Source organism: Carlito syrichta, unplaced genomic scaffold, assembly GCF_000164805.1.
Source record: "Carlito syrichta isolate Samal-C Ts95f unplaced genomic scaffold, Tarsius_syrichta-2.0.1 Scaffold312148, whole genome shotgun sequence".
Lineage (NCBI taxonomy): Eukaryota > Metazoa > Chordata > Mammalia > Primates > Tarsiidae > Carlito > Carlito syrichta.
In genome coordinates, this window is record NW_007256244.1 from 202,210 (window position 1) to 216,505 (window position 14,296).

Genomic DNA, 14,296 nt, shown 5'->3' on the forward strand with positions numbered 1-14,296 from the left:
ACATTTGACTTTAGGGGAAAGTGAACTGGGCACAGTCTGTGTATCCTATTGTTGCCTTGTCATCCACACCCTTGTCATCCCCTGCCAGGGCACTCTGTTGAGGTTCCTATGTATGGGGAACATAATCAGCAAACACATGTGTGCTCAACTACAAATAACCAGGCTGGGTAGGGGAAAGAGCCAGTACTGTTGTTCTAAATGACCTCGTCTGTGTCCTGTCTCCTCACAATACTTTAGCTACACAGCACCCCCAAGACCACGGCTAGAAACTATGAGTGATTTCTCCTAATCCCAAGAGTTAGTCCCACTTCTGTGTTTAGGCTGCTCAAATTCCTGTCTCTTGCCCAGTTCTTTCTTCTGACTCCAGCTGCTGGATGGATGTCTCCACTGGGACTCTTGGAACTTACTTATTTCACAGAGAAAACATGGTCGGCTATGAATTCCCTTACCTTGTACCACCAAATCTGCGAACCTGTCTATATCTACGTGACTGTTCTCCTTCCCACAGGTTAAATCACAAAAGATAGTTCCCCTCCAGCTAAAGTCAGTCTCTCCATATGTATTTTGGAAGGTTTTCTCCTACCTTCTCTAGAATCTCCCATGATCAATGAGCAGTTCTTTCACTATCTCAACTGGATTGTCCCCACTGACCTTTAAACATGACTGGTTGTCTCTCATTCTAATGCTCGAACCCCTGCTCAATCCTGTATCCCTTTATCTCTTTTCTCTCTTCAAAGCCAAGTCTTTTGAAAGAGTGGACAAACTGTCCTTATGTCCTCACCTCAAGCATTTCAGTACTGGATCTACCGCTTCTTGAAACTGCTCTCCTTGGTGTCTTGAACAGCTATCACTGTTTACTGCTCTCTCCATGTGAAAGCTTTTATCGATTCTATTACAACTTTCATCAATTTTTCTTCTGACATCTCCGACTGTTCCTTTTAAGTCTCCTGGCTTCTCCCAGCTGCCTTCCCACTTAATGCCATTTTACCCGGCAGCCACCTATCCTCACTAGGCCAATGACATCTGTTTCACCTGCCCAGACCACTACCAGAGGATGCCCCATGCTCAGCACATTGGATCTGCACGGAATGCAGGGTCACCATTTCATCTGGTGCTCTTCCACTGTTTCATACTTCAGTGAATGGCAATACGGTTCATCTGGTTATAGAAGTCAGAAATGTAGTCATCCTTGATAGCCCTCTGCTTTGTGTCAACCTCAAATCACTTTTTTGAGTCAGAGTCTCACTCTGTTGCCTAGGCTGGAGTACCGTGGTATGATCATGGCTCACCACGGCATCGACCGTCCATCTTCTGGGCTCAGGTTATTCTTCCATCTCAGCTTTCCAAGTAGCTGGGACTACAGGTGTGCACCACCACACCTAATTTTTTTTTTTGTAGAGATAATGTTTTGCTGTGCTGCCCAGGCTGGGCTTGAACTCCTGGCCTGAAGCAGTTCTCCCACCTTGTCCTCCCAAGGTGTTGGGATTATGAGCATGATCCACTGCGTCCAGCCCATCTCTAACCTTAATCCTGGAAGGTCTGCCTGCTTCCATTCTTGCCCCCACCAAATTCATTCTCATTATAGCAACTAGTCATCTTTTCAAAATACACATCTGAACCCGTGTGGAAAACATTACATAACTTTCAATTGCTCTTAGGGTGAATTATAAAATTCTTAAAATGGTCTGGCTTCTTCTCCGTTTGAGGATCTCATGCCCCACTTCACCTTCTCTTTTGACTGGCTCCATCCCCTCAGCTAGTCCCATTTTGAGCCTTCCTTTCATTCTGCATGTGTTCTCTGGGCTGTCCTCAGCCCCCACAGCTTTTGATTACCGTGTATTTCCTGTTCCCAAATCTGTGTCCAGCTTCCCATCCTTTCCCTCCTTCCTTTCTTGGATTGGGGTTATCTCCTCACTGTTGCTGCCCTAGTTCAGACCACTATAATAGGTTCTCTCTCTGGATGCCTACTCCCCCCTAGCCTCTCTACACTGTAGCAACGGTGACCTTCCTAAAACATAAACCTATTTTCCTGAAGTTACCTTTCAGAAATTCCTCACTCCCCTCAGGAGAGTAATTTCTCAAGGGGAGCACCACTGACACCGGGGCCAGTTGCCCCATGTGGAACAGGATGCTCAGCATCTCCTACCCACATTTCCAACCCCTAGGAGGGCAGTTCCCACGAAAGGTGCAAGATGTTTCTTCCTACCACCTTAACCTTTGGCATTGTACTTCTGACCAGATCTTGACATTATACATGGGATACTCACCCCCTCAGCCATTCCCTACAATCCACCAAGCAATAGCCTGTGTGTGACCTGTCTTTCCAGTGCCCAGGACATTAGCCCAGGGCCTGCTGGTAAGGAAGGAGGAAGTGAAATCCAGAGGTCTGGAAGGCTGAGGGACTAAATATCTCCACAGTTGGATTCTGCCCTCTGGCGGCCAGTCTTCCCTGTGCAAGAAGATGAAGAGGCACCCGGCCAATGGCCTTGAGACGTTCTCCTGTCTCCAGGTCTCTTGACACCTCTCCTTCAGACCTCAGCACTGGACTGTGGGACAGTCAGTGCAGATGAGTTCTGCAAGCCCTGTACCCATGGAGGCACTCGTCTTCCAAGCCCGGTTCCCTGTCCTGTGATGACACTTCCTGACAACCCATCCCTACCACACTCACACCAAGTTCTACTCAAGGGCTGTACACTGCAACATCCACCTCCAGTGCCGAGGCTTACCTGCAGTAGCCCAGAACAGGCTCACTGGCTACAAACACAAGGAAGGGTCTTGCTACTAAATACAACAGGCAATTTTCTGTTTTCATCTCACCTGACCTCTCAGTGTTTTATCAAGTAACTTCTCCCTCCATTTAAAACAATTTGCTCTCTTGGACTTTGACTGTCTTCTGGCTGTTGCTGCTTCTTTACCTTTTTGTTTTGAGTTGGAATCTCACTCTGTCGCCTAGACTGGAGTGCAGTGGCCGCTCCCAGCCACCGTAGCCTCAACCTGCTGGGCTCCGGCAATCCTTCTGCCTCAGCCTTCCAAGTAGCCGGAACTACAGGCGTGCACTACCACGCCCGGCTGATTTTTTTCATATATTGTAGAGATGAGGTCTCGCCAAGTTGCCCAGGTGAGTCTCGAACCCGCAGGCTCAGGCAATCCACTCACCTCAGCCTCCCAAAGGCGCGGGATTACAGGCTGAGCCACTGAGCCCAGCTCTTCTTTACCTTAAGTGGTGGTGGTCCTGTTCATACACTGACAGCTCTCATGTCTGTCTGGTCTAGATTTTTCTGAGTTCCAGACCCAGGCACCCAGTTATCTTCTGGATAACCCATAAGCAGCTCAAATTCACTACATCCAAAAGGCACACCCTCCTCTGCCTCCCCCTCTCTCTTCTCTTGGCTGAGGCACTCCAAGTTAGGAGATACACATGGCTTCTAGAGTCAAGAAACCACGGTTCCAATCCCCAACTCTGCCCAAGCCACATGACCACTAGCACGAAAGCCTAAGTTCCCTTATCTGTAAATAGGAATGTTAGTTGCCACGTAGACTTTCCCATCTTCTTCACAAAGTCTAAACTCCTGATAGATTATTAGATATGGTCCTCGCCTACCTTGCTAGACCCCCTTCCACTTTGAATTATTTTTGGGTTCTTAAATGTACCTGATACACTGTATGTGCTGTACTCTGCCTGGACATTCTTTCTGAAGCCACTCCTCCTCCCTCATCCCGCAAATGACTACGTATCACCTTCTTCATATTTCAGCTCAGATGTCACAGCCCTGGTAGGTCGAGTTGGGTTAGACGCCCCTCCCTGAGTTAGCAACCCTGTTATTTACCACTGTATTCCCAGCCGCAACACAGGATCTAGTAACGTGCTGACCGAAGGAAAGAGGCAAGCAAAGACAAGATGGTTCCCAGGAACGTGTATTACACAGGTCTGGGTGCAAGAAATGGCGAACACTGCTATGTTTGTTTTAGAAGTTCATCTGGCACCAATGCCAAGTCCTGATGCTTCTGATGGCCCCCTGGTTCTCGGTCTCTCCAGAGCAGGCTGGGTCCAGACTCCTGGGTGAGGGGGTAGCCTCTGCATGGAACGTCCGGCCTCCTGTCGCCTGAGGCATCAGGCACTTTGGTGATGCTCAGGCCCAGATCCTCTTTCTCTGCTTGTGCACACCCAGGCTCCCACAGCCAGCTTTGGCTGGGCACTTCACACGGTGGCTGTGTCTTCCCCTCCTGTCTGGGAGACAGGTTCCTAGGGTGGGCTGGAGTTGTGGTTTCCAAGTCTTGGCGGCTAGCCAGCCCACCTGCCATTGTTGCCTTCCTGTTTGGGGATGCCCTGTCTGGGCCCTCAATAAGGTATTTCCAGGACAATACGTCTGGCTTCCCAGAGGTGCAAGCAGCAGGAGAGCAACTGGTAGGTGTAAGTCCTGAAGAGCTGGGACAAAGTGCTGTTAGTGCCTGGGTGTGGAAGTGCTGGGCTTTCCAGCAGCCTTCAGGGGAGATGGAGACAGTGGGTCCAGACCTACCCAGGCTGGGTGCTGGTGGGGAGGAGCTGGCAGCCCTCTCAGAAGTTTGTGGGATCCCGGGTCTCCTCTGGGGGCTATTGGAACCTTCCATTCTGGGAGGCCCCAGGATGATCCCTGTCAAAAGGCCTGACACCACTGGGCCCTGGCTCCTAGGGTCTCCAGGCAAAAAGGTATCCTCTTCCCCACCATCTCCTGCTCCCCTCGGGGGCAGATTCTGGACCACTTCTGGGTTAGGTGCCAAGCTCAGCTCCTGTACACCCTGGCTGTTCTCAGGCCCCTCATCGGTGTCATCCTCTGAGGAGTCTACCTCACGGATAGCTTCTTGCTTCTGGAGCGACTCTCGTCGTTCAGCTCGGTCCTGCCGGAGGGTGCCGAGAGCTCGTGAGGGAGCTGGCTGCAGCATGCCCTTCCCTGGCAATGCTCCCTTCCCAGATAGCACACCCCTGGTCCCAACTACCTCCAGAGGGCTGGCCTCCCTTGGTGGCAGTTCCTTCTTGAGCTCGGGATGGGGCAGGTCGAGACTGTGCTTGCGAGAAGTGGCTAGCTTCTTCTCAGAAGCAGCAAGTGCAGCTGCCAGTTTTTCAGCTGACTGTACCCTTTTAAGAAGTGGTGAACGGGGTGGCTCTGCACTCTTGGGCCGTGAGAGTTGCCTGCCCAGGGGAGGTGACAAATGAAGCTTGGTGGGAAAGGCCTGGGCTCCATGGCCAGACAGGGGTGATGGGGAACGCTGAGGTGAAGCTGCTGGCGGTGGTGGAGAAGGGGTGTGGGCCAGTGGTGACAGGGGGATGCTGCCTGCTGACTTGCGCCGTGGAGAACGGTACTGGCGTTGGAGCTTGGGTGCCAAACCATGGAGGGAGCTGGGCCGTGTGTGCCCAGAGCCGGCTGGGGAACTGGGCACGCTGGAGCTGGGGGAGCTGCTCTGTGATGAATTCCCTCCCACTACGCACAGACAGACAGACAAAGGCAGAGCAGTGTTAACTGTTAGAAATGATTGAGGAGCAAGACAGGGCTTAGCCCTGTGATATCCCAGAATTGTCACGTGGGCCAGAGCCCAAGTTACAGAAACCAAGCCACTCCCTTCCCCGTCAATTCCTCCCCTGGACTGCTAGGCCATTCAGGGTGGGCTAAGTGAGAGATTCAGAGTTGGACCTGCAAGAAGCACAGAGGCCTAGGCATGTTTCTATTTCCCAGGGGTGTCTCTGATCTGCAGGAGACCTTCGTACCTGAATGCACAGCATCAGGGGTCACTCGGTAGCCCTGAGTAGGAGATCGGGGAGAAAGGCTGTGGCTGTGTGTGGGAGAACCCGGCCCACTCTCCCCTGATGACAGGGAACGGTTCAGGGAAGAAAGGCTGCGGCTGGTGTGGAGCAGGGACGCCTGCTTGGTGATCTTCCGGAACAGGGAGCTCCTTTTTCTGCTGCCGAGATGAGTCAATGGCTGAGTTTGTGCTCAAGACACAGCACACACAAGCACCCATGTGGCTCAGAAGACCCGCTGGGCTAAGCCTGACTCACCTTTCCTGCCCATCCTTGCCCCGACTCCGCTTGCTCCTTCGGGCCATCTTGGCCTTGTAGCTGCCCTTCCGAGCGGGTCCTACCTTAATGGACGTGTTCTCCAGAGGAGTTGTTGAAATAGCCACCTTGTTTCCACTCTGGGGAGTAGAGCACAGCTAAGGTGGTGGCCATATTCTTGCCTCTGCTCTTAGCCCCAGGCATGTCTATACCACAGCTTTAGCTTGTGCCCCTGCGCCAGCAGGTCTGAACCACTAGAGGCCCAGCCAGAATAGCTTGGGGATGGAAAGTTAGAGAGGAGGCTCGCCTGGCCTGTTCTCCAGCCTATTCAAGCTCAGAAGGAGCCCTTGGCCTTGCTCACTGAGGGTGCTGCCTTGTGGAGAAAACTCTCTGCTATGCCACGCCCAAACTCTGGGTGTGCCTATATCCATCCTCAGTGCCAGCTGTATGGGTGTTTAGTTCTCCCACTCCCCTAGGGCCAGTCACAGACCTACAGGTTGGGGTCCCATCAGGCCCAAGCGAGCAGCATACCCAGCACTAACCTTCAGGATCAGCTCCACCACCTCCGTGTGCACCAGCCCATGCACAGGTTCCCCATTGACGTGGGTGATGAGGTCACCCTGACGAAGCCCTGCCTCACTGGCTGGACCTCCATCCTCCACATGCTGTCAGAGGAAGAGAATAGGTCCCGGTCTAGAGCCTCAGCATGAAGCATGGGGCCTGGTTCTGCTCAGGAAGCTGTGACCCCCTTCACCACCACCCTGTGACCTCAAGCAGGGACAGATGGGCTCCGCTAAGGGGAAGGTGGAAGAGTGATGAAGCTGGGAGGCAACAGGTCTGAATGGCCAGACATACCCACACCATGTGGTGCACAGTGTAGACATCAGAGTCACCCATGTAGACGCGGATGGCCCGCAGGGTGAAGCCATACTTCTTGCCAGCTCGGTGGATGGTGATGGGAGGCCTCAAGCTGCCAAGGGCTGGTAAGAAGTCCCTGCTCGGAGAAGAGTCCCGGGACGATGGGTTGGACGACTGGGAATGTGGGGACATGGGACTGGCCAGTGGAGAGCAGATGTGGTGTTCTAGAGAAGGAGAAGCCAAGACTTAGTGGGTTGGAGGGCCCTGGCCCCCCGTCTAGTCTGCAGATCCCAGCACAACTCCAGTCACAGACAGAACCTGAGCCCAGGTACATCCTCCCCATAGCCCCTGACTGCAAAGCCCTCTCAAATGCCCAGACCCTCGGTGGGGGTTGGGGTGAGGGGGTAGCTAGCATTTATGTATGGATCAGGGGCTATATGAGCTCATTTTATACACACACACACACACACACACAGACACACACACACACTTTTGTTTTGAGTTGGGGTCTCAACTCTGTCATCCAGGCTGGAGTGCAGTGGCACGATCATGGCTCACCACAGCCTCAACCTCTTGGGCTCAGGCATTCTTTTTCTTTTTTCTGAGATTCAGTCTGTCACCCAGGTTGGAGGACAGTGGCGCAATCACAGGTCACTATAGCCTCAACCTTCTGGACTCAGATGATCCTCCCACCTCAGCCTCCCTAGTAGCTGGGATTGCAGGCATGCACTACCACACCTGGATAATTTTTTTATTTTTGTAGAGACAAGGTCTTGCTGTTTTGCCAAGGCTTGTCTTAAACTCCTGGGCTCAGACAATCCTCTCGCCTCGGCCTCCCAAAGTGCTGGGATTATAGGCATGAGTCACCATGCCTGGCCTCAGGCATTCTTCTGCCTTAACCTCCCAAGTAGCTGGGACTATAGGCATGTGCCGCCATGCCTGGCTAATTTTTTGTAGAGACGAGGTCTTGCTCTGTTGCCCAGGCTAGTCTTGAACTCCTGGGTTTAAGCAACCTTCCCACTTCAGCCTCCCATTGTGTGGGATTATAGGTATGAGCCACCACACCTGGCCCTCACCATATATATTTAAACTTCATAATTATCCTATGAGTTACACTGTTAATAGTAACATTTTTGGGTGAGGAACTTGAAGCTTAGAGGAGGTGCAGCCACTTGCTCAAGGTCAAGGGCCATTTAGGGATGGAACCACGATTTGAACATGAGCACTCTACCTCAAAGCCAACACTCGTTACATGGTGCTATCCTCCTTCAGCTACATGTACATGCAACCCTAGACACCAATGCACATCTCAGAGATCTCCAGACTAACAGCAAAGGGACATGCAGTGACATGCACTCTCTGATACTTGCTCTTCAACACAAACACACACATACACAACTGTTGCGTGCAGTCCCCTGCAGCAGGCCCATGGAGATTCCAAGGCCCTTCCTGTAAGTTCTATCCCAGCTCCCTAGGGGCCTCACCAGAAGGAATGAGGAGGGAGAGGGCTGTGGCTGAGGCGGACTTGATCACTTTGTTGACAGGGCGAGTGGTGCGCTTCTCTACAGAATCTCCAGAGAGCAACCGGTGGCGAGCCCTACGCACAGCCAGGTCACTGATGGCCTTGGCTGTGGCTCCCTCAGCCAGCTGTGGGGTCCCACGGCCTCGAGTCTCCATAGCTGTGGGCCCAAGTGAACAGTGAGACCTGCGATGCAGCTGAGCCTCCCTCCCTGCAGTATCCTCCAGCCTAGGGCCACACCTGGACCGCCACTGCTCTGGCCAACAGGTTCCTCATTCAGCTTTAGTCGCTGCTCCACTGGCCTTTCAGGGACAGGCCCAGATATCCCCTCTCCAGATGGGGGTGTCAGGAGCCATATACCCTCTTGCTGCTGCCTCCTGGGGGTACTGCTGGTCTCCTCAGGGCCCTCAGGGAACCGAGGCACATCCAGGAGGCCTGAGCAACGACGTCGCACCGTCATTGGAGGGCTTGAATCACTTTCTGTGTGGGATGACTCAGACACTGACAGTCGTTTCCGTAATCTGTGAGACACAAGGTCTGGGTGAGATGGCCTAGGTGGTCTCCCTCCTCCCATCCAGTCTTCCTGAGACGTATCCAGTCTTCCAGGAGCCACCCTTGTGAATGCCCCCTCACTGCCACCAGCACTCCTTCCCAGCATTTGAATCTTTGTGATCTATGACAGCTAGGGACAGCTGTGTTGCCCACCCTGGGTGAGCTGTGGGTGCTCACATCTCAGGGGAGCCAATCACCCAGCTCCGGTCTCGACCCTTCAGCCCTGCCAGGCCATCTGAGCGGTCTTCCTTCTCCTCACTCAGGCTGCGCTTGGTGGGGGGTGGTGTCCGGTGCTCCTCGAGCAATGAGAGCCGCTCCATGCTGCTGTATACCTGTGGGCACAGGGGACACACTGGGGAGGGGGTGTCACAGCTACACCTACCAAGCAGCAGAAAGGATCCTTGGCCCCTGAAACCCCCAGGAATTGGAGCTGGTCCTCTCCTTCCCCTCCTAGCACAACCCTGCTGAATATTTGGGGAGGCAGCCAGAATTCTGCTGGTCTGATCTGTCATCTCATGTCTGGGACAGAGTGGTACTAGAAGCTCCTGTGGTATACAGCCCAGCCCTCTGCTCCTTTTTCTAAGGTGACCCTGTCACCAACCTCGAGCCTGCCCCAGGTGTGTCCCTTGACAGGTCCTCTCCTCCCAGTCCTCCAACCTGTACTACCCACCCTGGGCCTCTTCAGTCACACCTTGCTGAACCTTGGAGAGCAGGAAGAGAACTGGCGGATCTCTAGGCAGCCATCCTCGCTCACTTCTTCCTCATCCTCTGAGTCCACATGGTGGTATCGCTCTGAACGAGCTGGGCCAGACACAGGGGAGAATCTCCGTCAGAGCCCCTGCTGGTGGCCTCCTTGTGACTCTATAAGACCTCAGCAGAGCCTTGAGAAGTTGCTCCCAATGCCAAGGTCAGGCATTTCCGTTCTCCCTCCCCTGGCAACTGGTGGCCTTACTGTCAAAGTAGCTGGTATCATCCTCAGACTCCAGTTGAGGAATAAATTCAGCTTTCTGGCGGAGAAGTCCTGTCCAGTCCAGACCCATAAAGAATGGGTGCTGCTTCACCTCGTAGGCACTACCTATGGATGGGGAGGGCGTGGGCAAGGGGGTGGGATGAGCTGCATGGAGTCCAGGTCAGCAAATCAAGAGGCCAGACCTCAAGAAGCTATACCTGGAGGCCTCAGCTCAAGCACCTTTCATTCTCAACCGACAGGGAGCAGGGCAGAGCTTCAGGATCCAGGGGAACTGCCCGTACCTGAAGCCCAAAACTCCAGGGTACATAGACTCAGCATCCCTTTTCCTTTTCCAAACGGCGAGAAAGGTTAGCAGGGCCTGTCCTACCTGTTCCCAGTCTCTCCAGAGGATTTTGGTGGAGCAGTTTGGAAGTGAGGTCCTGGGCATCTGGGGGAAGTGCATCGTCACCCTCAGGCCACACAATTTCATCTGAATTCATCAGGGGTGAGAGGGAAAGGAAAAATTGTGGGCAAAGTGAAGGGAAGCAGAAGAGGGTCCCAGAATGTTAAGAAAGGGAGGTATAAAGGGTCCAACCCAGAGCCCCTGAAAGCCTTGCCTAGGACCCCAATCATTACGTTCTGTAGGTTCCTAAAGCATGGTCTGATCTTTGATCCAGGGTGAGCATTGCAAAACAGTGTCTTCCCCTGTCCTGAAGCTCTAGCTCACCCTGTCTTTATACTCCAGATACACACTCATACATACATAGAACTCACACTCACAAGGTATACACATACATCACATAGGAACGCCCACATACATATGGGAGATACATGAACACAGTCCCAGGGGTACAGCATGCATGTGTACATTCATGCACACCCCCCACCCCAGAAGCAAGTATAACAAACACATATGGCAAAGTCAGAAAAAAAACTCAGAAGCCTCACAGGTGCATGCATAAATCACGTTAATGAAACCAGACTCTGTCTCCCCAAGGGGCCAGTTGATGGTACCTACCACTGATCACTTGCCCAAAGAGCTCCTCTGGAGTGTCTCCAAAGAAAGGGACGCAACCCACCAGGAACTCATACAGGATTATGCCCATGGCCCACCAGTCGACTGGCTTCCCATAGCCCTGATGCAGGATCACCTCAGGCGCAATGTACTCTGGGGTCCCACACACCTGAACACAGAGAAGTAAGCCTGGTTCAGCACCTTGAAGCTGCTCCCTGGCACAATGGCCAGAGGGGTGCGGATGTTCCCAGTTCTGGAGCAAAAAAGTCTCTGAATGAAGATTCTGCTCACCTTAGCCAGTAAACAAGATCAACAGGAGCCTTAGGGAACCAGAGTCAGAACTGCTGGTATTTCCTAATTAACCAAAATTGCTAATTCTAGCCTGGAACCAGCTTTCCCAGAGCCCTCCAAGCTCTCCTCTGACATCTGATTCTACATTAGGCCTCTACTCCAGCCTCCCAAAGAACAGACCTTACCAGTCACAGGACTACTACAGGGACTTGTGAGCAGTCACAACTTGAAATATCAAATCAGGGAACGTCCAGAGGCTACTCTCAGAAACTGGGTCACAGCCTAATGGAAATTTAGAGCTGTGTTCCAAAGACAACAGGTCCCAGGAGAGCCTCGTCCTTGACTCAGGCTGCGAGGTTCAGGATTGATCTCACATGAAAACTCTGTGTTAACAGTTATATGACCCATTTTCTCCAAACACTAAGGAGAAAGATGATTTTGGATTTTATCCGTGATTCTCATGGCCCATCCTGCTTTCCCAATGTGCTGCCCATCTCAGTGCCTCCCTGGGGCTCCTGTCTTAGCATTTAGCTCAGGGTAAGCAGTGGTCCCAAGACCTTACTTATTCTAAGGCCTAGAATTTAACACCAAGGTCTCAATTGTCCTTCCTTACCTGCTTGTCCAGGAATTCCCGGGCATCTTTTTCAATGTGACCCTCGTACAAGTTTGTCGTCAAACTCATGAGGCCAATTTTGGAAAGTCCAAAGTCAGTGAGCTTGATGTGTCCCATGGATGTAATTAGGAGGCTGGGAATCAGAGAATCAAAATTATAAAGTTATTCCTGGTTTTCCAAGAGTGCTGATTTTAGTATACGCCAGATTTCCCCACTCAGGCTTCTATGGGGTACTGTAGCAGGGAGCTGGGAAGCTGGGAAAAGTTAAGTAGTTCTGGTACTGTGATACTGCATTCTGCACAGGCAACTAACTTGCCTTTTGCCCATTCCCACAATGCCATTTTCATTTATTGCCCTAATTGTATTCTATACTGGGGGCAGGTATCAGTCAGCTGAGGAACAGATTTTCTTCTACAGAGTTGAAATCAGCCTCATCCTAAGGCGGTTGTTCTGGCCATTCCTAGTCCCCTCTTCTTACCATGGCTAGTCTTGGAAAGAAAGTTGGTTGGGAGAAACTGGAATTGCCATACTCTGCCTGAGTCATTTCATTTTGTGCTGAAGGCTTCACCCTGCCACTTCTTTATTCTAATGATTCTCCAATCAGTATCTCTGGCCTTGACTCTCATGAACTCCAAGTCTACCCAACTGCCTAGATGTCTTATAGGCATTACAAACTCAGTCTGTTTAAACAAAGTTATGTCTCCCAACTGGCTCCTCTTCTCAGTAAAAAACAATAATTTCTGTTATCTGCAGAGCTGTGATAAGTGCTTTAAAAATATTCTAAAGTAACTAACACCACAAAGATAAGTATTATTATTCCCATTTTGAAGAGGAGGAACATGAGGTTCAGGGAAATCTGATTAATGGATTCAAGCTCACAGAGTTAACAAACAGGAGTGGCCATTTGAACTCAGGTCTGTCTAATGTCAACTTCTACCAGAGACTTATCACCCTGCACCATCCCAAGCTAGAAATCTGGAAGACATCCCAGCCTCCTTCTGTTTCCTTGCTTCCTTTCTACCACCACCCCACCCTTATCTTCCTTCCTTTCCACTTCACTACACCATTCCCTCTCTTCTCCATCCTGACTCTGTTCTGGTGCAGGCATTGCTGTCTTTGGCCTGGTCTAACTGCAGTGGTCTCACTGTCCCTTTCCATCAGTGGAGTGATCTTTATAAACCTAAACCAAAATTTTAACATGTCAGTCTATCATACCCTGGGTTAACAGGCCATTCAAAGACTCTCTAAGCCCTTTCAAATAAAACCCAAACTTAACAAAAGGGCCTTTGATGAACTGGTTTCTCTAGCCTTTTCTCTTACTGCCACTCTCAGATCAACTAACCTTCTAAGCAGTAGCCATACTATACTATTTGTAGTTCCTGATGGGTCATGTCCTCTCACACCTGTGTGCCTTTGCACATCCTGCCCTTAGTTTTAGAAAGCTTCGCCCACCTTTTCCCGCCCTCTGAGAAGCCCATATATATAGGTTCTATTTCTGTTTCTCATTGTAGACTGAAGTTCTACATGCCAGGGACTACATGTAAAACTCAGAATATAAAGCTTAGCACAAAGTAGGTGTCAATAAATGTTGGGACACTTGTTAGCCATCTACAAGACATGCTGATTTGTTTCTGCTTGGTTTCTTCAGTGGAGCTCCTCAGTGACTTTTTCATGTCACCAAAGCCTTACAGTGCTCCTGCCAGACCTTGTGGCAATGGTCTTTTCATTTGAGGTGGTCAGGGAACTCAAGAACTATGCTTTAAGGACATGCATGTTGCTTCCCAGCAGCCATTCTGGGATAGAGTCAAATGTACTATATTTGTCTCCATTTATCTAGAGACCCAGAGGGAGACCCTGGACAAGAGACAGAGATTGTGGACGTACTTGTCAGGCTTGAGGTCCCGGTGCACGATGCCATAGTTGTGTAAGTACTCCAGGGCTAGCACGGTTTCCGCAAAGTACAGACGTACCATGTCCACTGGCAGGGCCCCAATGTTCTTCAGCAGAGTGGCACAGTCTCCCCCTGCAACAAGTCCAGGCCACCATGAAGGAAGGAGCCAGTTCCCAGCCTTGTAGTCTCTGAGGTCCCAGAGGAGACAGCTTCAGAGAATACACTGGTACTGGAGACTCTGATTCTAGCCCCTCTGCTGGGAGACAGGGTGTGGAGGGGAATAAAAGTCAGGTGAATGTGCCAATGGCTGACAAGGCCATTGTTTCAGCCCGATAGCAAAGGAACCCAGTCCTCTATGCCTACAAGTTGACTTATAGGGATAGAAATAAGTTATTTTAGGGTGGGAACACTGTCTATAACATATCTAGCTGAGACTTTAGCTTTGGTCATTTATTTCCTTCCTATTGCCTTTCCTTTAGTTTCTGAGTAAAGTAACACTAGAAACTCTCACCATGTAGCTGCTAAATTAAAAAGAGAGTTTTGTTCAACTTAAATTTCAGGACTTAGGCAAAATATTTCT

At 51.2% G+C, this 14,296-nt stretch overlaps 1 protein-coding gene across 1 annotated transcript in view; it reads right to left on the reverse strand.

Annotated features, from left to right (window-relative positions):
• Positions 1-3,899: 3,899 nt before the first annotated feature.
• The window catches only part of MAST2 (microtubule associated serine/threonine kinase 2), an 84,745-nt gene continuing 74,348 nt past the window's right edge, over positions 3,900-14,296 (reverse strand). Inside the window, exons 13-27 of the mRNA XM_021718379.1 lie at positions 13,710-13,848; positions 11,826-11,958; positions 10,925-11,090; positions 10,295-10,396; positions 9,910-10,032; positions 9,649-9,758; positions 9,135-9,289; positions 8,646-8,926; positions 8,371-8,565; positions 6,884-7,110; positions 6,571-6,693; positions 6,032-6,168; positions 5,741-5,934; positions 4,975-5,456; positions 3,900-4,875 (exon numbers count right to left, since the gene is read on the reverse strand). Of these exons, the coding sequence (XP_021574054.1) occupies positions 3,955-4,875; positions 4,975-5,456; positions 5,741-5,934; positions 6,032-6,168; positions 6,571-6,693; positions 6,884-7,110; positions 8,371-8,565; positions 8,646-8,926; positions 9,135-9,289; positions 9,649-9,758; positions 9,910-10,032; positions 10,295-10,396; positions 10,925-11,090; positions 11,826-11,958; positions 13,710-13,848 (3,488 nt within the window). The 3' untranslated portion in view covers positions 3,900-3,954. The remainder of the gene's footprint in view (positions 4,876-4,974; positions 5,457-5,740; positions 5,935-6,031; positions 6,169-6,570; positions 6,694-6,883; positions 7,111-8,370; positions 8,566-8,645; positions 8,927-9,134; positions 9,290-9,648; positions 9,759-9,909; positions 10,033-10,294; positions 10,397-10,924; positions 11,091-11,825; positions 11,959-13,709; positions 13,849-14,296) is intronic.